This window comes from Podarcis filfolensis (assembly GCF_964270895.1).
Source record: "Podarcis filfolensis genome assembly, chromosome: 1".
Lineage (NCBI taxonomy): Eukaryota > Metazoa > Chordata > Lepidosauria > Squamata > Lacertidae > Podarcis > Podarcis filfolensis.
In genome coordinates, this window is record NC_139604.1 from 23,519,918 (window position 1) to 23,543,877 (window position 23,960).

General features: G+C 42.6%; 1 protein-coding gene across 50 annotated transcripts in view; it reads right to left on the reverse strand.

Moving 5' to 3' along the window:
• The window catches only part of TTN (titin), a 285,454-nt gene that overhangs the window by 234,438 nt on the left and 27,056 nt on the right, over positions 1 to 23,960 (reverse strand). For all 50 annotated transcript variants that reach the window (XM_083625041.1, XM_083625017.1, XM_083625016.1 and 47 more), the window contains 23 exons: positions 23,575 to 23,717; positions 21,736 to 21,938; positions 21,365 to 21,595; positions 19,807 to 20,051; positions 18,510 to 18,733; positions 18,240 to 18,404; positions 17,977 to 18,145; positions 15,600 to 17,290; positions 15,196 to 15,477; positions 13,921 to 14,187; positions 12,605 to 12,877; positions 11,637 to 11,900; positions 11,279 to 11,539; positions 10,202 to 10,462; positions 8,813 to 9,076; positions 7,193 to 7,453; positions 6,809 to 7,069; positions 5,963 to 6,223; positions 4,982 to 5,123; positions 4,475 to 4,640; positions 2,976 to 3,207; positions 1,563 to 1,847; positions 1,328 to 1,453 (listed from right to left, as the gene is read on the reverse strand). In XM_083625041.1, coding sequence (XP_083481167.1) covers positions 1,328 to 1,453; positions 1,563 to 1,847; positions 2,976 to 3,207; positions 4,475 to 4,640; positions 4,982 to 5,123; positions 5,963 to 6,223; positions 6,809 to 7,069; positions 7,193 to 7,453; positions 8,813 to 9,076; positions 10,202 to 10,462; positions 11,279 to 11,539; positions 11,637 to 11,900; positions 12,605 to 12,877; positions 13,921 to 14,187; positions 15,196 to 15,477; positions 15,600 to 17,290; positions 17,977 to 18,145; positions 18,240 to 18,404; positions 18,510 to 18,733; positions 19,807 to 20,051; positions 21,365 to 21,595; positions 21,736 to 21,938; positions 23,575 to 23,717 — 6,677 coding nt within the window. The remainder of the gene's footprint in view (positions 1 to 1,327; positions 1,454 to 1,562; positions 1,848 to 2,975; positions 3,208 to 4,474; positions 4,641 to 4,981; positions 5,124 to 5,962; positions 6,224 to 6,808; positions 7,070 to 7,192; positions 7,454 to 8,812; positions 9,077 to 10,201; positions 10,463 to 11,278; positions 11,540 to 11,636; positions 11,901 to 12,604; positions 12,878 to 13,920; positions 14,188 to 15,195; positions 15,478 to 15,599; positions 17,291 to 17,976; positions 18,146 to 18,239; positions 18,405 to 18,509; positions 18,734 to 19,806; positions 20,052 to 21,364; positions 21,596 to 21,735; positions 21,939 to 23,574; positions 23,718 to 23,960) is intronic.

The following is a 23,960-nucleotide window of genomic DNA, read 5'->3' on the forward strand; positions in this document are numbered from 1 at the left end:
TTATATAAAGCTCAGTGTTTTGGCGGGTAGGGGGGCATTTACCCAGATATCTAGGCTGCTCAAATTCTCTCTCTCTCTCTCTCTCTCTCTCTCTCTCTCTCCATATATCTGTAACCATATGCAAACAGTCAAACTGATCAGAACTGCTGGTGACCCGGGACTGTGGATCAAGAGGTCTATGTACTCTCCGATGAACTGGCCCCTCCATTCATTTCAACAAAGAGTACATAGTTCTTTGTTCCTATAGAAGCTCTTTTATAAGGAGCTCTGTGTACATATTAGGGATCCCACACCAGCAAGATATTGGAGCATACGTGATTTTAATTTGCCCAAGTCTTTTGCATATATGATGAGATCATTCTGCAGTTAGATATCTGGTTTACTGGGGGTACTGGTTATCAATGGTTTGGTTTCAGAGCTGGTTTAGCTGATCCTTGGATTCCATGAAATATGGTGGACAGGGCAGGAGTAACATAAATACTTTTAGCCATAAAATGTCTGAAGCATGGGCTGATTCTCACTTTACTTTTGGTACTCAGGTATGTGTAACTAAGTGCAAAATTCACATCTGACACTGAAGTATTATGAAGTTATTATGAAGTTGAGAGGTCAGAATGGATTGCAAGTAATATTTTGGATAGGTTCTAATCTCTCTTCCACATTCCTTTTCAAGCAACTTTCCTAGTCATGTATCGCCTTTCTCGTTATATATATATTCCTAGAAAAATAAGAAACATATGAAGTGTACGTCTCTCCTTTAAAAAAAAAATTGCATGTGTCTACTAGGAAAAGCACATGATCCTTTACTGATAATTCCTTTTGGGGGTTTTAAAAACAATTAAAGGACACAATCCTAATCATCTTCTTCCTAATTCAACCTACATACTTAAACGCACATGAATTTCTACTCAAGTACATGTACCCAAGTGCAAAAAGTAAAGTGAGAATTGATGCTCAGTGAAGATCCATTCTTTCCACGGCAAAGTTGTGTCAGCAGCTGACATCCAAGGCTTTGTTCATTTTTCAGGCTCATTTGAAACCTAGGAGAGTGTGGCAAAATGCCGCTTTGAATTAAAAGTGGAAGGATGATTACAACTGTGCCTACCTTTTTAATATTTAGCACTGCAAAATGGAGTCCCTGGTTATGGAACCTCTCGGTCAGTATAAGACAAGTTAGGTTATTGTATACACACAACTGAATCTACATGGCTATGGGGAAGCCTGGCTTCAGTAACTGGTTTGTTTGCTTGTTGCTGTTTTTTAACCTACTAAGTGCACCAGGTCGAACAAGGAGTACAAAAGTGTTTTATGACTTGGTTAAACTAACCTGTCCCTGTAACTCTGCACTGAAAGCAAGCAGACTGTCCCTCAGAAGTAATAGCATCGCGGAGTGGTGCGATAATAGTAGGTGGGTAAATTGGCACTTCTACATCAGGAGAAACAACTTCTGGGACTAAGGAAAAAGATCAAAGAGTGATTATTAGCCTCCATGGAAGAGCACACAGTGCAAAATATTGACAATGCCAGTTTCAAAAATGCTCGAGATTGCTGGGAGAGCTTGCCTTCCACAGAAAGGGACGCAGAAGAAGTGGCGACTCCATAGTCGTTCTTCGCTTCAATCGTGTAGACGGCAGCGTCTTCTGGGAAAGTCTCGATCAGCAACAGGGTGTATTCTTGGGCATCATGAAGAAATTTGACCTTAAAGCCTGAAGAAAGAGGCTGTTCATCTTTGTACCACGAGATCTTGGGCTGCGGCTTTCCTGACACAACAGCACAGAAGCGGGCTGGCTTTCCAGACTCTACGGTGGCTGGCTGAAGCTCCTTCTCAATCTGGGGTGGCTCTGGAGCTATAATTAAATATATATATATACATAATAATGCAACTAATTTCTAGAAAGATAGATTCCATTCCTTCCTTCCTATGATTGCATGCAGGTTTTTCAGCATTTATGTGACACGTAATGCAAGGTAACTAGATCTGGAGGAGAGAGGACCAGTTGCTAGCTGTAGCTCAACGAAGAGATGTTGGGCAACAGGCAAAGGGTTGATTTGCACATGAACAAATTAGCCACAGGTACTGTGATGGGAGATAGCATGTTTGAAACCTCTGTCATATTAAATCAACAACTTCTTGGCTGTAGGAAACTAGCACATCAGGACAACGACTAGGCTAGAAAGCTTTCCCTGACACAATGGTTTTCAGTGGTTGGAACATTCAAACCCATGATGTCCCACCACAACCATGAAATAATATGATCCTTGAAAGACTTCATCACATTTTTCTCCCCTGAGTGTTGCTATTCAGGCCTAACTTGCAGTTTAGCCTTAATCATGGGGTTGTTCCAATGATAAATTGGGGGCGTGCTATAAAGTAATGGTGAATACTAGAAAATAATCATTTTTATATCTCAGATTAGGGCTGAAGTGTAGACACCTCTAAGAAAAATAAACTTGTCTGATCAAGATGACCAAGTACATGCAGAAGGATACAGCTTAACAAATAGCTAATCACAAGCAGTGCAAGCCTATGGATGTCTGCTCAGAGTCCAATTGGATTTACTGCCCTAAAATTGTGTATAGCAGGGGTGGGAAATCAGATGTGGCTAGACTCCAATGGCTATCATCCCTAATTGGCCGTGCTGGTTCGGCTGATGAGAGTCCAACAACATATGTAGGGCCACAGGTTCCTTGCATTTGACAACACAGGATTGAACCTTAACTACTTGCGTACCGTTGCTGAAAAGTGCAGCTTGAAATAGTTCAAAAGAAAATAAGAAGTGCAAAAAAAGAGAAAGCGATATAATGCAGAACACAAATATTGGCTGGCCTTGAAAGTCAGCCATTTCTTTTGCTTGTCACTGACTGCAATGTCATGCTGAACTTCAGCATTGGCAAGTGTGCTTGTGGAGACTGCTAATGTAGCTTCTTATATGAATTAGTATTCCAATAAAAGCAAGATAAATCTGTATACACACCGTTCACATGGAGAGTGATGGAACTCCTGTTTCTTCCAGCTAAGATGGTGTATTCTCCAGCATCTGTATATCTAGTTTCAGTGATTGTCATCCGATGGACTTTTCTTTCCACCACATAGTGATATCTCTCCTCAATGTGGAAGTTGATCTCAATTCCATCCTTATACCAGCGAGCGTCAACGTCGTCTTCATTGACCTCAAACTCTACCACGGCTCGCTGTTTCTCAATGACCTGTCAATAAGCAGACACTAATTATTTCCCTCGTTTCTGTTAGTCTATTCTATTCATCAAACAATACAAAATAAATCTGTCATGCAAACAAAACAAACACCAGTGGTTCTTTTTTTATAAAAAAAGGACTGTATAGATGTAGTTACATATTTCGCCATTTCCCATTTGTATGTACAAAAATAGGGACCCGCAACAATGGGTTGTGTTACACCCCCCACCCCTAATAAGTGTATCCTTGTTTAGGACTCTAGTAGCAGTCTTGCAGCCTTGTTCAGGGGGATTTTTTGACCTCGTCGGGTGCCGCCCTGCCATGCTATTCCCAAGCCACTGCAAGTCCGTGGTAGCTCAAGTAGATCAATTCCACACACACCCCTTTTCATTTGTTCATTTGTTTGTTTGTTCCTTCCTTCCTTTTTTCCAATTTTTCAATTGGCACTCAACATTCCTCAGCCCCTTGAAATCACCAAGCAGAAGCCCTTGAACCTTAACAGACTATCTTTGCAGCTGATCTTTTTCTCATAGTTTACAAGATGAATAACTTTTCAAAATAAGTGGGGAAGCACATCACAATGTATAAGCAGCTCCAGATCTGGGTGAGATCTGCCAACAAAATGATCAGTTGTCCCTATACTACAGTCTTCACTTCTCTAGACACCAATGAAGGAATAATATCAGATCAACGCAGTGTGCACTTGGGAAAATAAGAGGGTTCTCATAATTTTGCCGGGGGTTGAAGAATTCTTAAAGGGAACTATAAGGTTTTCTTGTATGCGTTGACATTAACTGATTTAAATTAAGCTTGGAGGGGAAATGTACCGTAGTTTTATATTTTGTATTTTGGGGTATGTTAAAAAATATCTAAGGGGACATGAATATGTGTGAGAGGGCCCTGTGCACAGAGTTTTGTTCCAACTGCTGAAGAGAAAGATCATTGTTCAATTTAAGAAGCGCTCAGTCCATGAGAGCAATGCTCCTCCACATGGCTGTGTACCTTCTTTGGCATCTGATTTTGCTTACATTTTCACAATGGGGAATTCAGTATTTTTTCTAATTGAGATCTGGGAGGATCTTTGAGCAAAATGCTTCTACAAGTTAGTATGGTTGTTTCTTTTTATAATTAACACCTGAACATTATTGTTTGGTGGAACCGAAGTTTCTCCACAGATTTTTGGCACCGAGTTTGGAAAATCTATTTGAGAAACGGACGTTTCAGTGATCAGGGGCAGGTCGGCTGTATTGGTCATCAAAACAGTAGGAAGTACTATACCTGGACGGTTTTTTGAAGGCTCCTGATGCGAACATCACGCCCTTCCACTACCAAATTAGCGCTGGACATATTTCCTCCTGCCACTACTGTGTACTTCCCAGAATCAGACATCTTTGTGGTGGTAATCAGGAGGCGATGAACGAACCGTTCTCTCTGAACTTTCATTCTAAAAATAATGCAAGCAAATGAAACTTAGAAAGTGTGGTCTCTTAACATATCAATAACTATATTTATATGGTATCTTTGTTTGATTCAGAAGGTCATGCTCTTCCCTCAAAGCTTTCCCTCTAGCCCAATAAGTTCTGTTGTGTCTGAAAGTTGTCATATGGCAGAGTTGATGACTAGTACAATGACTAGCCAGTGTTGCCAAGTAACATTTGAATTCACCATCCATGTCCTGTATGCTTGTCACAAGCAGCAGCAGCTCTCAGGTCAAAACTTCAACTTTTCTTTATATTGATTTTTTAAAACAACAACAACAACAACAACAACAACAACACAAATTACCTGTCTTCGAGCTGTAGCTCCTGTCCATCTTTCATCCACTGAACAGAAATGTCAGGTTCTGAGATCTCACATTCAAAAACAGCTTTTTTCTTCTCCACAACTTTTATGTCTTTGATGTGCTTTCTAAACTCAATATGACGAGCTAGAAAAAAACAAAGCATGAGAGATATTGGCATTATGAGCCACTTTATAGTCCCAGACGATTAATAATTGCTTAATTTATACTCCTCCTTTCCACATCAGAGCGCAACAATAATTAGCTGACAACAATTCCCTGTTTGTTAATATGCACATTTACAAAGCACGGCAAAACATTTTGTATTGAAATTAAAATAACAAGAAACAAAATAAGAAGCAGGTAGAGTAATTTCAACAAAAGAAAACAATTAAGGCATAGCAGTAAGATTAAAGAAAATGGGTTTCTTTAAGCATTTCTTAAGTCACTTAACCAGTTCAGCCTGTCGTATCTTTTGGCTGACATTAGCAATTTCAGCCACATTTGGACAGTCATAGCTTGGTGAGCATAGGCAAAAAGTTCATTTATTAATAAGCTGAGATATGAACAAGTCTTTAGCATGTGCATATAGCTCCTTCACTCCTCCTATTTCTGGTGCAAGAAAACAAGCCAGTAAGTCTTCAATTAACCACAGTTTTCTGGTTTGTCCAAACTGGGAAGCTATGACTACCACCTTTGGAACAAACCAGGGTATTAAACTATGGCGTGAAGTTTCTTTAATATCATTTCAAAAAAAGAAACTCTGCTTAATTAGAGGCTTCCTGGTTTAACTGCAGCTCATGCAAAGGAAGGAGTGAAGGGGCTACATGCATTCCAAAAAGGCTAGGTCACATGTCGGTTCGGGATTATCCAAACCAGTTCAGTAGTGGATCTGTTACTGTAACGGCTCATCCACACTGCTCTGGATTGATGTTTGCTTCAATTTAGTGCTAAAGAGCTAAAACAGATGGAAGAAAACTTAATACCTTCCACATATAAAGTTGCAGATGAAGCAGCTTTCCCAGCAACAAAACTGTATTCGGCAGCATCTCCAAAATGCACATTTCTTATCGAAAGTGAATGTGTAAGTTTCTTAGTTCTAATCTGGCACCGGTCCGTTGATTTTATTTCCACGCCATTCTTCAACCATTTGTACGTAATGCCTTCATAATTAACAGTCACTTCAAAGGTTATTGTATCTTTCTCTTCTGCGTTGATGTCCTTCAGCATGGATGTTATCAAGATAGCTGGTTTTAAAGGAAAGAAAAGGGGAAATATTTCATCATCATCATCATCATTAAACTTATCAGCTGCTTTTCTTACAAAAAGTAAACTCAAAGTCACTTCCCACAACAAAAATAATAAATAAAATAAAATAAAACATATATATTAAAACTAGCAAAATCTAAAAAACCCAGCCTCGGTTTGATGTCATATGCATGTTTTTGAAACACAAATCAATGAACTTTTCAAAGAAGAGAAAACATATTACAATTTTCTAGAACAAAAAAGTTTGGAAATTGAGGGGCTAAGTCAGGGGTTGTGAACAGGATCCAGCTGGTGGTCCGGATTCTGAGGTCCCCCTCGCCGCCTCCTGTTGGCTACTTAGACATGTGGAAAGGGGCTTCCTGCCTGTCAATCATCTGACACCACCATGATGTAATTAAGTCAATGGATACATTGGCACCACAGAGATTCAGTGCCATATCCCAAGAAAGTAGGCCGGCTAAACTTTTAACCCCCTAAATTTACAAAGACTGAGAATAAGAGGCTGTGCAATGTTAACTATACTTCAGGCAAGCATTCTGTGCTCATGTCCATTTTAAACTTACGCTTCACTGTCAGGGTTGCGCTGACTTTGTCATTTCCGCAGACAAAGGTGTATTCGGCAGAATCCTCACTGCTGGTGTTCATGATGTTGAGCTGATGGAGCTTTCCCTGAACCACTATTTTAAACTTCTCGCTCATTTCAATTTCTACTCCATTTTTCAGCCACACAGCGGGCACATTGAAATGAGACACCTCACACTCAAAAGAGGCAGTTTTGGTCTCGGCAACCTCAATATTTTTCATGGTCTTTGTTATGTGCACAGCTATAGAAAATAATATTGACAAAACACACAATTAGATCGTCTTTTATAACATATCGTGAGGTACTTTCAGTCTGAGATTTGATAATGGAGCTTGATTCTAATGATAGATTTGTTTTAACTCACTTTCTACAAAGAGTTTTGCTTTGCACTCAAGTTGTCCTACTACTGCTGTGTATTCTCCAGCATCAGTGGGAGATATATTTTGCAAAGTCAGCTTGTGGACTTTCCTCTGGGAGCTTAGTCGGTATTTGTCGCTGGGCTTCAGCTCGATGTTCTTGTGGAACCATTTGACTGGGACGGTGTCATGGGACACACTCACTTCAAATGAAACAACGGCATTCTCCAGAGCAGTCACATCCTTGGGCTTCTTGATTATCTTGACAGCTTTAGGGAAGAAGTAACCAATAATTTAGTTAAACGCTTGGCTTCAGTTAAAACCACTGTAAGACAATTGGCTTCAGAACTGGAAACTGCATTAAGTTTTTGTTTCCCCGAGTTGAATGTAGCATGGAATAAAAGAAGCAGCACTGCCCATAATGAAAGCCAGTGTGGTATAATAATCAAGAGGGTTGGACTAGGAACTGAGAGAGCAGGGTTTGAATCCTCACTCAGCCACGAAGCTCACTGGGTGACCTTGGGCCAGTCACCATCTCTTAGCCTAACCAATCCCACAGGGTTGTTGTGAGGCTGAAACGTGGAGGAGCAGAACCATGTACACCACACAGCTTGAGATCTTTGGAAGATAAAGGTGGTATACAATTGTAATAAATAAATGTTTTGGGCTCCCAGTATGTTTCCGAGCACAATTCAAAGTGTTGGTGCTGACCTTTAAAGCCCTAAACGGCCTTTCCACCCCCGTGTTCAGCCCGGACACTAAGGTCCATCTCCAAGGGCCTTCTGGTGTCTCCCTCCCTGCAAGAAGTGAGGTTACAGGGAACCAGGCAGAGGGCCTTCTCAGTAGTGGCACCCACCCTGTGGAACGCCCTCCAGGGCCGTCTTACCCATAGGCACCAGGGGTGTGGTGCACCTGGGCGACGGGCTCTCAGGGGCGCCAGGCCGAGAGTCCAGGGCCTGAGAGTTGAGTCCAGGGAAGAGCTCGCCCATCGGTCGGAGCACCACGGCGGGCTCTTGGGTGCTGCGAGTTTGGGGGTGACCAAGCCAGCAAGATGCTGAGGCAGCTGGCCAGCTCCACCCTCCTGCACACCGGGGACTGGGCAACCCGGGGTGGGCGGGTGGATCTTTGCACCCCAGTGTCACATATGCTTAAAACAGCCCAGATGCCCTCCCATCAGATGTCAAGGAAATAAACAACTACCTGACTTTTATAAAACATCTGAAGGCAGCCCTGTTTAGGGAAGTTTTAGTGTTTGATGTTTTATCGTGTTTTTAAAATTCTGTTGGGAGTCACCCAGAGTGGCTGGGGAGGACTGGCCAGATGTGCGGGGTATAAGTAATTCTTCTTCATCATCATCATCATCATCATCATCATCATCATCATCATTATTAAAAATGCATGCATCCTTCCTGCCATCATCTCTGTTCACAGTCCCCCCCTTTTTAAAAAAAAATATATGTTTGTAGCGCTTAAAAATACATCCCAAAATCTTTTACTAGAAATGATAATAGGACAGAGCAAATGAGTGTTGACAGTGTGGAGAATACTATATCATGATACTTTATGATACTATCATTCAACTTGCTTTAATTCTTCCCAGCCTATTTATTGTGTAGAGGCTGACTTACTTTCAACATGGAGTCGTGCATTGGCTCCTATCCTTCCCAGTTTAAAGCTGTAGACGGACTCATCAGTTACAGCGCATTTCTTGACTTTCAGTGTGTGGGTTGTCCCTTCCACCTTGATCTCATATTTGTCACCAGAATGCAGCTCAACGCCATTCTTGATCCACTGAGCTCCTTTCACATCAGGATGAGTAAGTTCCACTGAAAAAACTGCATCTTGTGTTTCTGTTACAGTCAGGTTCTTCAACGTCTTCTTGATTTTGACGGCTATTTGAAAAGAACAAATCAAATCGTTGACATTATACAGGTAGATATTATTATTATTATGTATAAAATTTCTATACCGCCCTTCATCAAAGGATCACAGGGGGGTTTACAATATATATATATATATATATATATATATATATATATATATATATAAAACACACACCATAGTAACAAACCCGCAGTTTAAAAGGTCATAGATTGTTTAATTACCCATAGGCCTGGGAGAAGAGGAATGTTTTTGCCTGGTGCCTACAATCATGTAACAAAGGCACTAGGTGAGCTTCCCTGGGGAGAGCATTCCACAAGTGGGGAGCCACCCCAAAAAGGCCTGTTCTCGTGTTGCCATCCTCTGGACCTATTACGGAGGAGGCACATGAAGAAGGGCCTCAGATGATGACCACAGGGTTCATATGGAGAGAGGCAGTCTTTGAGGTACTGCAGTCCTGATCCATTTAAGGCTTTATAGATGAAAACCAGGACTTTGATTTGGGTCCAGAAACTAACTGGCAGCCAGTGCAGGCAGTTCAGGATCGGTGTAATATCCTCAATCCTGGCTGCTGAATTCTGACCAGATGAAGTTTCTGCACCATCTTCAGAGGCAGCCCCACAAATAACACGTTGCAGTAATCTAACCTTGAGGTTACCAGAGCATAGACAGCAGACATTAGGCTATCCCTGTCCAGATAGGGGCACAGCTGGGCCACCAGCTGAAGCTGATGGAAGGCACTCTCCCCAGTCAAGATAGTCCTATCCTGAGAAGCCCCTCTAAAATGGGTGTTACGGTGGGTGCTGGTGAGAGGAGGGTCCTGCGCCTCCCTTCTGCTGAACCTCTCAGGATTGAAGCTATATTGTGCTGCAGTGTTGGCTCATCTCATAACTGGAGTTCCCAGTTTACACAACTCTTAGGTATTGTGTAATAAAAATGTAAGAGTATAGCTACCAATTGCATAGCTGAAATATACTGTTAAGTTCAGAAAAGCAGATTCCATAAAGTTCTTACAGTCCATTTCCCCCCCTAAATATATTTTACAAAATTATTAACAGGAATATCCATTTTAGGAGATTTTTTTTCCAATTTGTCCAGTGTGGAATTGAGACAAACTTTCCCCACTGATTACTCACTTTCAACTTTCAGCTTAGCGGATGTTTTCGAAGAGGCCACTTGATAGGTATATTCGCCAACATCATCTACTTTGCTGATTGGGATATTAAGTCTCCTCTTCAAACCATCGGATTCACTTTTGCAGCGATCAGTCATTGAAAGTGGTTTCCCATCCTTCAGCCACTGGCCCTCAGAGTCTGGATTGGTTACTTCACATTCAAAAACAGCTTTCTGGGATTCGGCCACAGTTAGATCAGTGAGGGGCTTTGAAATGGCGCCACCTGTGGGGAAATAAAGGACAAGCTTGTATTTGTTGTCCCTCTGATTAGATGCCTGCTGACTACACTAATAGTCTATGTTGATGGTGTTCCTGGTGCAGTAGCTGCTGCTATCTATGCAGACCGGCAACTGCTGCTACCATAACCAGGGTGAGGGCGACATAGATAACCTTGGGAGGGTGATGTGCTCCATAGCACTCTGAAGCATTGCACATTTGTATGTTCCTGTAAGTGACATTCCTATAGGCCACATTAAGTGGTGGTCCCAGAGAAAAACTGAAAAACAGAGGACCTTCTCAGTAGTTGCACCCACCTGGTGGAATGTCCACCCTTCAGATGTCAAAGAGTTAAAAAATTATATGAACTCTGGTAGACATCTGAAGGCAGCTCTGTTTCGGGAAGCTTTTAAGGCTGCGTGTTTTGTTTTATCCCTTTATATTTTGCTGAAAGCCCCCCCCCCCCCGAGTGACTGGGGCAACCCAGTCACATGAGCGGAGGTATACTTAATTAATTAAACTGTCATCATCACCATCATTGCTGTATTGATCTCTATTGGATCCATAGACCATGTTGACCTGATGATGCTCTCCTCCCCCATGTTTCCATGGAGACAAAATGGATTATAATGCAACTACTCCCAGATTAGGAGTTGGAAAGGAATTCCTCTTCTTAGGAATGTCCACTTTCCTCCAACTATCATTCACCATGGTTTGTTTGTTTGGCAGGTCTCATGGACTTAAGTATGAACTGAACTAACAAATATAAACAGCAGGGCATTTGACCTTCAAGAAAAAGTCAAGTGCTTTATAAATAACTAACCTGCTACAACCAGTGTCCCAGATGTCTTCTTTTCTCCAGCATAAAATGTATACTCTCCTTCATCGTCTTTCATCATGTTTACTACTGTCAGTTTATAGATTGTGCCATGTGCCTCAATCTTATACTTGGGCCCAGCTTTGAGCTCTTGGTCCTTAAAATGCCACACAACATCAATCCCTGCGTGGGACAGCTCAACTTCAAAGGTTACATTCTGAGTTTCAGTGCAGGTGATATCGTGAAGACCTTTAATAATCTGAATTTCTGTTGTTTAAGAAAAAAGGGCGACTTAGTAGAATCAAGTTGTTGCACGATCAGAATATGTATTTTAATAAAGCCTGCCTATCTGAAGAATACTTACCTTCAATTGTGAGATTGCAGCTGGTTTCAACTTTGCCTACTGCCAGTTTACAGTGTCCTTCATCTGATGCATGTGTCCTGGTAAACACCAGCCTCTGCTTTGTGCCTTTGGAGACAGCTTGGACACGGTCATCAGGTTTTATTTGCTCATCGTTTAGGTACCACTTGGATGAAGACACGTCAGGGACTGAAATTTTGCTTTCAAGGATGGCTTTTGTACCCTCAATAGCATGGACATCTTTTAGTGGTATAATGATTTCCACACCTACAAATTGCAGATAAGAGATTACATGGAAAGATCAATACATGGATTCTGGTGCTTTTAGCTTAAGTATATAAGAATGTGAGAAATGTACAAAAATAGATGGAAGCAAGATCCTCCTCCAGTGTAATTATCTGAAGCATCAGGTGTCCAAATGTCTCAGGAGGCTTTACAGATGGCATGCAGAAGATCCCAGATTCAATCACTAGCAATTCTTGGTAGTGCTGGGAGAGAACCCTCTCTAAAACCCTGGAGAGCCACTGCCAATCAGTGTAGACCAGGGTTTTCGAAAGCTGTTTTTGGATTACAAATCCCATCATCCCTAGCTAGCAGGACCAGTGGTCAGGGATGATTGGAACCCTAGTCCCAAAACAGCTGGAGATCCAAGTTTGGGAAACCCTGGACTGAACTAGATGGACCATGGTCTGATTCAGTATAAGGCAGTGCCCTATGTTCCAATATAGCTATCCCCAGTTATTGTGGTGACGGCAGAGATATACAGCAGTATATCTATAGGTTCCTCTATACATATAGGTTCCATTCTGTACATGCAGGTTCCACATAGTTGTCATAACATGCAGTTCATTTGTCATCCTTTTTTTAAAGCTATGTAAGATGACTGCCCTCCCCACACTTAGCGCAGCAAATTTCGCAAGACAATTATGCCTTGCATTTTGTTATACGACTTCCGAAACACAGGCACTTACTATAGACTGTGACACGGCCAGTGGTTGAGAGGAGCAGGCTAGGGATGTTGAAGGAGTATGCTCCGCTGTCTTCCTTTGTGACATCTTCCACCAGCAACATATGTGACTGCTTATCTACTACAATGTGGACACGGTCGCTTGGTTGAATCTCGACACCATCCTTCATCCAGACGCCTTCAACGTTTTCTTGGGAGAGTTTCACTTCAAGTTGCACAATGTCGCCCTCGCAGACTTTCTGGTCAGCAAGACCTTGAAGGACAGCGACAGGCCGTGCTGTATGGAATGCGAAAGAGAAGCAAGTAGTTATTAAACTATGATCAGGAGCTTCAATAAAATAGGGATGGGGAACCTTTCTCCCCTAGCCAGGCTGCACCTGTCAGTAGCCCTGCTCTGGGTGCTCCTCAGTTGCCTTTGACTGGCAGGAATGTGTCCTTGAACTCTGAAAATGTCTCTTGATTGCTTGGACAGAGAGCTGTGCAAGGATATCCTGGTTGCGAGTCCTGGGGGACCTGCTCCCTGCTTTACAGACTTTTCCCATGTGGCCAGGTTGGGCAGAGGCCGGACTGACTCCAGCTACAAAAGCTGAAACTGCTGAAGATGCCAGAGACCATCTTGGTTGTCTTAGTGCAGACCCAGGTCACTAAGCCTGAACTTCCACAGACACTGCCTGCCATGAACCATCATTGACAGGACTGGCAGCAACAGCAGCAGTTCCATGGTTATGATAATGTTTTATTTTCTTGCTAATTGTGCTGTTTTAAATGTGCATTTTATATTTGACTTCCTTTAGTAATATTTTCTTTCAAAATGTTCTAAGATTTTTTTGTTAAATTTGCTGCGTTAAATATGCATTCTATAGTTGACCTTCTTTGTAATGTTTTATTTTGCGGTCTTCAAGATAATATTTTACTTTCCTGTTAAGTATGCTGCTTTGAATGTATACTTTATAGCTGACTTTCTTCTGTCATGTTTTGTTCTGGATTGATTTATTTGATGTTTTAATGTAGGATGCAAACCTCTTTGAGTTTTTTTTCTTAAAAATATAAAGTAGTATAGAAATGAAATAATAATAATAATAGTAATAATAATGTGTGTCTTTACGCACGCACGCGCGCACACACACACACACACCACACCATTGGAATACTGCATTGTTGAATGGGAATGTTACCAACTACACATGTAGTTGTATGTTCCAGCTCCACCCACCACTAGCATGATGGAAGGCTACTCATGATAGGATATGGTCTTTGGGCTGGGGGGGGGGGAGGTTTCCCACTCCTGCTCTCAAGTATTTAGAAGGCAGAACAACTTACGCTTCATCTTCAGTTTACAGGAGGTCTTTTTCCCATCTGCCACAAAGCTGTATTCTCCTTGATCTTCTTTAGCAACATCTTTAACTGTGAGGATTTGGCGACCTCGGCGTGAGGTTATCAGATATTTATTACTGGGTTTGAGCTCCACCTCATTATGATACCATTTTCCTTCGACATCTTCAGGCGAAAGCTCGCATTCCAGTTCCCCCGAGAAGGTTTCTGGGACTTCAATGTCTTCCAGTTCTTTAATAAACTCAATAACAGCACCTGCATTCAGATGGAAACATCTCAGTTAGTGATTTTATTACTTACGAACGTTCCATAATGTTTCTTAGCAACTGCATTAAAAAGAATGCCCAGTTCAAAATATTTCCATCTTTTCAAAATGTGGACTGATCAAGCAAGCTCTTCTTATGTTTGTACATTCTATGCTAATCTAGGGCCATGGCCATGCGCCAATGATTTAAATACAAAGATGGAGAATCTGCAGCCCCTCCCACAGATGATGTTGGACTTCAAACTCCCATCAGCCCCATCTAGCCTGAAAATAGGGTTGTTTGTTTTTAACCATGGGGCAATTGAATAGTGCAAGGCTGGCTATTTTAAAAGTGACTAGCATTGGGCATCAGAATGGTTACATGATTGCCCAAGCACTTATTTTGATTTTGGTTCACTTTGTCGCTGCAAATCTTCCATGACTTAAAGAATCAGGCACTTGGGCTCAGTGCTCATTAGTTACGCAGAATGTGCAGATGATCAGACCAGTTGTTTGATCTGGCCACTGGGGAAATCTATGGTCTGAGAAGCCTGCACTAAGGGCCACTCATTACACAGCACCACCCATATATCTATAGTAATAAAGAGTGACTGAGATAGAAATTACATTGTACTAGAGTAACCTTTAGGGACGTGGGTGGCGCTGTGGGTTAAACCACAGAGCCTAGTTGTTGCCGATCAGAAGGTCGGCGGTTTGAATCCCCATGACAGGGTGAGCTCCCGTTGCTCGGTCCCTGCTCCTGCCAACCTAGCAGTTTGAAAGCGCGTCAAAGTGCAAGTAGATAAATAGGTACCGCTCTGGTGGAAAGGTAAACGGCATTTCCGTGTGCTGCTCTGGTTCACCAGAAGCAGCTTAGTCATGCTGGCCACATGACCTGGAAGCTGTACGCTGGCTCCCTCGGCCAGTAAAGCGAGAGGAGCGCCGCAACCCCAGAGTCGGTTACAACTGGACCTAATGGTCAGGGGTCCCTTTACCTTTAGAGTAACCTTTGCCCTCACCTTCAACAATTAGTTTGGCTGTTGTCTTTACAGACTCGTCTTCCACCAGGGCACAGCTGTAATCGTCTTCATCGGACTTATCAATCATTAGCACTGAAAGGAAGTGAGCCTTCCTGTCAGAGTGCGTTCTGTATTTGTCTCCATAAGAAATCTCCAGGCCATTTTTGTACCACTGCACTTTAACGAAAGGCTCGGAGGTTTCACACTCAAAGGTCGCCATCGAATCTTTCTCCTTAGCAGTGACATCTTGTAAAGTCTGTGTGAATGTGATATGCTGCTTGGCTGCAAAGAAAATAAAAAAGAGAGACCAAAAGATGAGAATGAATATTATCTGATTTGAGCGTAAAAAGAAGACAACATTTTGGAAAGGGGGCAAGAGGCCCCCTTTTGAAAAGGGATATTACCTTGTACTAACAAGAAAGCATGACTTGAGGTTTCACCAGCTATGTTAACGGCTTTCACCATGATGCTGGCAGAGTCCTCTGCTGTTACGTCTCGGATGACCAGCTCACAAACATTATCTTCCGGCCAGAACCAATAGATGCGATCCGACCTCTCAATCTGCACACCGTTTTTGAACCACTGGCACTCTGGGTCTGGTTTGCCTACCACACGGACACGGAAATGAGCATCACTTCCTTGGCCAACTGTCTGGCTTTGGATGCGTTCAAATATTTTGGGAGCCTCCATGCTGGGACTGAGTTGAACCTTCTCTGGCTTGATGGTTGGAATAGTGACTTTGCCTTCTTCCAACAGGGCTTTCTTCTCTTCCTCGGTTAACTCTTTGGTCCAGTGAAGAAGTTCATCCTTTGTCTTTTTAAGCAGCTCTTCATAGGACTCGTCCTTCTTGCGAGATTTGAGCTCCACAGCGGTGATTGCTTCAAAATAGCCCTCCTCGGTTCTGCGCTTGAATTTACTGCGGAGTTCTTCAGATTCTTCAGACACTTTTTCGTGGCTCACTTTTTCGGCCTTCTTCAGCGTCACCACCTCCTTGGTAGTTTTCTCAACGGGCTTGTCGACCTTTTGAACTTCAAACAAAAGTTTGCCAGGCTCCGTTGCTGGAGCTTCATGCTTAGGCTCGGGTGCTCGGCGAAGCACGGATCTGAAATCTTCCCGCTGCTGAATCTCAAGTTTCACCTTGTGTTCTGTTGCACCTTCGGGGTTTTCAGCAGCTACTTTTACTTCACCCGTATCATAGGATTTGCAGTCCACAATATCCAAGTAATAGATCCCATCGTAACGGAGTCTAAACCTCTTGCTTTTACGGATGAGTTGGCCATTGAGGTACCAGTTGACTTTGGGCTGCGGATAACCAGTCACCCGGCAGCGGAACCGTGCTATTTCACCCTCAAGAACTCTTGCTGGTTCGGGAAACAAGACTATTTCTGGCTTCTGTTTGACTTTCTGATCTTCTGTAACTCCATGAAGAGCGCCCTCATGGGCCATTCTCTCGAGTTCTTCAATGCGTTGCAGCCCCATCCTGCCTTCTGGCAGTTGGGATTCTTCAACAAGGCTCTTCTCATCCTTAACAATGAGTGTCGCTGATGTGTGATCAGTGCCATATTTGTTTGTAGCTCTGCAGGTGATCACTCCACTGTCTCTGGGATAGGATACGTCATAGTCAAGGCTGCAATATCCAAATTCATTAATCATTCTAAGCCTGTTAGCTGCCTCCAAGGGCTTACCGTCGTGCAGCCATTCCACCACCATGGTTGGGTCACCAATCGGCGTGAGTCTGCACTCAAAATGGGCTGGCCCAAAGCGCTTCAGCCTTAAGGAAGTGAGCTTCTTCTTGAAAAACGGCTTCTGTTGTTTTTCTTTGTCGTAAAGGTCACCTTCCTCCCACTGCTCTTGACCATAACGCAAGTGGAGAGGTTCTAGTTCTGGTGCTGCAATCTCTTTTGCTTTATAAGTCCCCTTGGGAATGATTAATCTCCTCTCTGGTTCGGGTTCGGTGAGCTCAACTTCAACATTCACTTTACACCGTGTAGTGTCACGTCCAGCTTTGTTGATGGCTGTCGCAGTATACCATGCAGCGTCATGTCTCACAGTGCGCTCGATTTTCAGGGCGGCTTCTCCTTTTGTTCCTTCAATCCTGAAACACAGAGTGTCAAAAGTAAACATTTGCTCTTCGTAGAGCTTTTCGGTCACTTCAATGCAATTGTTTTTTGTTTTAATGGTTAGCAAATTCACAGACGCTGCTGGAGAATTTCACTGAAATCTACATAAAATCCAGCTCACCCACAATATCTTATTTAGTAGAAGAGAAGAAGAAGAGTTTGGATTTGATATCCTGCTTTAGCACTACCCTAAGGAGTCTCAAAGCGGCTAACATTCTCCTTTCCCTTCCTCCTGCACAACAAACACTCTGTGAGGTGAGTGAGGCTGAGAGACTTCAGAGAAGTGTGACTGGCCCAAGGTCACCCAGCAGCTGCATGTGGAGGAGCAAAGACGCAAACCCGGTTCACCAGATTACGAGTCCACTGCTCTTAACCACTACACCACACTGGCTCTCAAGTAGTGCTATGGAAGTTCTTGAACTGGTGTATGAGCATTGGTTTGAAATGCCAAGAGCCCTGGGGAGCTTGTTTTATCTTACAAATAACTCTCCTTAATTTCCATACTCGTTTATTGAGCAGTGTATATTTCAATTGCAGTGTAGCCATTGCATACGGCATTGTTTGTACATGTGTGTGTATACAAATAAATGATTTCTTTCACCCCATTACAGATGAAACAAACTAGTTATATATTTACCGAAGAAAATCAATAAAGACTCACTTTATGTTTGGATATTTGTGGGGTACGATGATGTCACTGTTCTTCAGCCATACAATGTCAGGATTAGGGTTACCCCTGGCCCGCACATTCATTTCCAGTTTGTTTCCCTCCTTAACACTCATGTTCTTCAGCTTCTCTACAAACAGTGGTCTCACTAAGTGTTCCTTAGCTAAAAAAGAAGAAGGCAGGTTATCAGATGAAGATACTGAAGAGGTAGACTACTGTAATCAAAGACCCATGTCCAAAAGAGGTAGAGCAAATACCTTCCACTGTCAGGGTCATTGTGATGGATGTTTTGCCTGCTCTGTTTTGGGCAATTACAACCCATTCCCCGGAATCATCAGGTGTAGCTGGAATAATAATCAGCGACTGTGTGCCATCTTCCTTAATCACGATTTTATGTGTATAATCGTTAAGGACTTGTTGACCTATGGAAATAAATATACGTATTATTTTAGACCGGAGTGTTGTTTTCCTTCAATGTGAATCTTTGATTTTGCAAAGAGCTGCACGACGAGTGGTGAGTGTCATACCATTGTGGAACCAGTATGTTTCTGGCATGGGTCTGCCCACAACTTTGAGGTCAAATCTCGCCGTCTGCCCTTCTGCACATTTAAATGAGGTTGGCTTCAAGACGAACACTGGCTTGTACAACCTCTCCAGCTGTGCTTCGTCCGTCTCCTCCAGTCTCCGTGCAGGTGAGCGTGAAGGGGAACTGCGGGCAGGGGAGCGGCTTGGGGAACGAGGAGAAAGAGACCTGCAAAGATAATAAACCATCCTATTAAACACATGCTACCAATGATATCTGAAATGTAGCAACCTACAGAGAACCTCCATTGAGTAATTCCATTACAGCCATACAGATGGCTTAAGGGGGGCTTATGTCAATTAATTAGAGAGTGCTGTGTTGTGGGACATACAAAATACTACTTGTATGTGGCCATAGTCATTCTAGGCAAGTGGTAGTGAACTTGTAGCGTTCCAGGTGTTACTGGGCTCAATTTCCCATCAGCCCCAGCCAGCATGACCAATGGTGAGGGGAACTGTAGTCCAACAACATATGTAGGGTCACAGGGCCACCACCTGTGTTTTGGCTATAATATAGTGGGCCACTCCTCTCCCCAGACTATCTTGGGGATGTGACTTATTCTGCAGTGGCTGCCAATTAGTTTCCAGGCCCAATTCAAACTGCTGGTTATGACCTATAAAGCCTTAAACAGCTCAGGCCTGCAATACCTCAAGGACCGTCGCTCCCCATATAAACTGTGCCATACTCTGCGTTCATCATCTGAGGCCCTTTTTCATGTACCTCCTTCACGAGTTCCAGAGGGTGGCCACACAAGAACAGACCTTCTCTGCAGTGGCTCACTGTTTGTGGAATGCTCTCCCCAGGGAAGTTTGTCTGGCGCCTTCATTGTATATTTTTAGGCTCAGGTGAAAACATTCCTCTCAGTGGCGTAGCGTGGGTTGTCAGAACCCGGGGCAAGGCAAGTAATTTGCACCCCTAACCCGTGGATTTGCGCCCCCTAACCCGTGGATTTGCGCCCCCTAACCCTAACCCCCAGATATTGCGGCCGGTGCGGCCGGCCCCCCCTGCACCCCCCACGCTACGCCACTGATTCCTCTTCAACCAGGCCTTTGGCTGATAAATATTCTACAACCTTTTAAATGTGTCTGTGGGAAGGAGGTGGTTATTGTTTTGCTGTTTCGTTCTAATCATTTACTTGTGTTTTTATCTTGTATTCTATTCTGCGAACCACCCTGAGATCTTATGAGGAAGGGTGCATATAAATTTACTAAATAAATAAATAAAATAAAATAGATTCTTACCGATATCTTCTAATCATTTCAGGCGATGGGATATAACCTGGAGACCCACTTGGTCCAACAGGCTCAACGTATAATTTTGCAGAGCATATGGCATTTCCTTTTAAGTTACTGGCAAAGACAGTATAAATGCCTTCATCTTCCGGTAAGACAACAGGTAAACGCAGACTGGCTCTGCCATCTTGTAGAACCTCCATGTGGTAGTGGTCTCCATGCTTGATACGCTTGCCATCCTTGTACCATGCAATCTGCATTTAAAAAAAAAAAATCAAACTTGCAAAACTATGTAGGTGGCAAGAATGAGGTTCCCTATAAATGTCCTAAAATTTCCCATGACATACTCAGTTGATTTTCACACTCTTATAGTTGGTTTGGTAACATGAAAATGTGTGGATATGTGTTCTCTCTTTCCTTTTCCTTTCTTTACAATACATGAAAAGGCACATCAATCTTAAGGAACAAAAACACTAAAATAAAGCTTCCTCAGATTATATCTGTTTTCATCTAGGTGTGTGCAAAACTTCAGATGTGTTACTTTTGTAAACTATGAAAGGTGTTACTTTTACAAATTGGTTTTTCCTGTTGCAGTCAGATGAATGAAGAAATGTCCCCTATACAAACATAATTTAACTGGTGGTGGTGGGAGGCGTACAAATAGCATAGTTTGTTCTGTTGTAAAGTACACACACACGTCAGTTTGCATTTATTAGTGCAGAAAGTATTGATCTGATGTATAGAGATCTTTCCTATTCTGACTAATTCAAGAGGGTTCTGGAATTTCAATTTATTTATTTACGGCTATTAGCCCATAAAATATGTACAAACATAAAAACACAGGGACATAAAAACAGATATATCCAACAACAGGAGGTTCTGGAAGTTTCTGGAAGCTTTTCTGTGTGAAAGAAACCTCATGATTGTTTGGGTTATATCTTCAGAGACGCCGAGTACAGCTAGCTTGAACTGGTTCTCTTACCTCTTCCAATTAAGGTCATGCTGACTATAAATATAGGCCAGAACGAGGCTGGGTTTTACTTTGTCTTTTTATCTCTCTTCCTTCTGGTGTGGTATTCTGAACATAGCATGCTCAAGGCAGTGGTGTCCAACCTTTTTTCAAAGAGGGCCAGATTTGATGAAGTGAAGGGCCGTGAGGGCTGACCAGAGGGCCAACCAAAGTTGTTGACCTTTTTTTAGGATTGAATTTGTAATTTGTAGAGCTTTTTTACCCCAAAGTTTTTGAGCTTTTAAAGGATCTACCCCAGGGAATAAACTGCCACAGGGGCCAGATTAAACCAGCCAGCGGGCTGAATTAGGCCCCCAAAACGGACTTTGGACATGCCAAAGATTAGTCTTGTTATAAGTTTATAAGCTTTGTAAGTGCTGCAACTGGATTTTTATGGACTGTGCCAACCCTGAATGCACTGGATTTGTGACCATTATGCTTATTTGCCTTCAGTAGCAAGTAAAAGCTCTGGTGAATGAAGTACAATTGCCTCTGGTCTATTTTTGGGAACTCTGCTACGTGTTTAAGTTTTTCCTCCACACATACGACAATACATACCTTGGGCAAAGGATATCCAGTCATCTTGCAATGGAAGGTCACACCACTTCCCTCAAGGATTCGGTAATTCTTCAGCCTCATTTCAAATTCTGCTTCCACTGTTTCGGATTCAGAAACATCAACCACCATTTCTTCTCCGTCTTCTTCAAGGAGTTCCTCCAAGGTGGTCTTAATAATTCTGTATTCAATTTCTTTGATAAGTCTTTCTTCAAAGGAGGAAATGTGAAATTCCTACAACAACAACAAAAGAAGTGTTCAGTCTGTTTAATGAAGGCTTTATTCCAGTTCTTAGGAAAACTACAAAGCAAAGAAAGAAGCAAAACAGAACTGAAACGCCTTGAAATTGTAAACGACGACTTCAATAGACTTACCTGTTCTTCAGCAAAAGTTCTGACAAGCACAGTATCTTTTGCCATTTTCTTCATAATTAGAGCTTGTTCTTTTTCATATTCTTTTTCGTAGTCGGCATACAAAGTCGGTGGGGCTACCTCAGCCACTTTAGGCTCTTGTACATATGCAGTTACTTGGGTTTGATAGAGTGTTTCTTGAGATTTTAGGTAGACCTCGTAGTCAGCTAAAGGCAGAAATATACTCATTTTAGTAAATTGACATATGAGTACATATTGCCATCTGAGTGCTGGTTTGATGGGGGGAAAGGGTCCTAAAACAGAATATTTTGGTGCTGTGTGAAGGTTGCATTATAATTAGAATGCCTTTTTAAAAAATGAATGTTATAAAACAGAGGCCCCTAAGTAATTTGCTGGGGCTCACGTGGGAATTGTTAGGTCTCGGTGATTGTGCCAAATATATGTTGGAAACAATATGGATCAGATGCAAGGTAACAAGCACAAATTACCAATGATGGGTTCTGATACTAAAAATGTTAACCAATCTCTGGTTAAGTCAACATCTAAGATTAGCCAACACCATCCTTCTTCCGTTATCTATGTTAACTCTCATTGCCATATTCAGCTATTACTTTATAAAATCCAGGGATCTTTGCTCTTGTGCAGTGTGTAAGAAACCCTAGTCACTTCTTGCCATGTTAATCTGGATAAGCTGGGCAATTGTGACAAGAATGAGACCTACATTTGGGGGGCCCCGAAGCTTGAACTGTCATGGGGGCCCCTTCACAATCAGCAATGGGGTCTGGGTAACTGTTGTCTTCTTCAATGGGGTTGTTCCATGACAGATCACCATACACTGACAACATCAGTGCTACAGTGGTGTGAGGTCAGTGGACTAGGGAGACAGGGCCTTCTCGGTAGTGGCGCCCTCCCTGTGGAACGCCCTCCCACCAGATCTCAAAGAGAACAACAACTACCAGACTTTTAGAAGACATCTGAAGGCAGCCCTGTTTAGGGAAGCTTTTAATGTTTGATGTATTACGGTATTTTAATATTTTGTTGGAAGCTGCCCAGAGTGGCTAGGGAAGCCCAGCCAGATGGGTGGGTATAAATAATAAATTATTATTATTATTATTATTATTATTATTATTATTATTATTATAGTCCCCTAAATGTTCCCGGTAAATTAGAGTATTAAAGTATTAAAGCCTAGTGCCTCCTTTTCAAAGCCTGAGGAGCTTCTGCCTGGCTTAAGGAGGAAGGTGCGGTGCTCTCCAACAGGGAGAGAGGTATGATGCTCCCACACACACACCCCCCAATTGCCCTGGCAACCTAGTGCCTCTGGCCCTAACGGTTCCCCTACGAAAACATTCACTGCACGCCAACGTGTGCTATGGACTCTCCAATCTTGCAATTGTTGAAATAGATACAACAACAAAAAATTAATCATTTTGTAGTTACGGTATTTATACTGGGTCTACTGGAACCCAACATTTTAAGCAATATAGACTAAAATAGCTTCTGGGGCCCCTCCAGGATTAGGGGCCCTGGAGCTTAAGCTACATTAGTTTCGTAGTAGACCCACCCCTGTTGTGACTTTGTCAATTCTTAGACAACAACAGTGTCTCCTTGCCTGAAGTTTGCCAATGCAGTGCCCAATGCAGACACCCACAGAGGCCTTTCCTCATGCCCAGAGGGTGCCATACCCTCTCTGAAATTAGGAAGCATTCTATAGAACAAACTAGCAAATGCCACTTTGCAAATATGCCCATCTGCCCCAAAAGGTTGGCAACCCCTGATACTAGCCCTCCTCTTCTTGATTCCCCCCCCAAAAAAAACATCACCAATTCCCTACTCACATACCTTCTTCCAGTAAGGAAGCTGATGCAGAAACTTCCCCGTGTTTGTTGCGAACAACAATAGTGTATTCTCCGGCATCGTCGGCAAAAGTCATCGAAATTTCAAGTCTGCATTCCCCAGTCTCTTTTTTATGAAGCACTTTGTATCTTTGGGAACATAAGGAAAGAACAACCGTAAGAACAAACAATTCCAAAGGCATGATAGGCTATGAAAGTATAACATCTGTGATGGGGAGCCGCTGATTCAGCACTGCAAGAAAAATGTGCTGTCCAGTGCTCAGGGTTGGCCCTTGCATGCAGCAAGATGTAGCTGAGAAATGTAGGGGGACAGAAGAAGCCAGAAACTAATGGTACAGCAAGACTTATCCAAGTGCTGGCCCTAGTATGAGG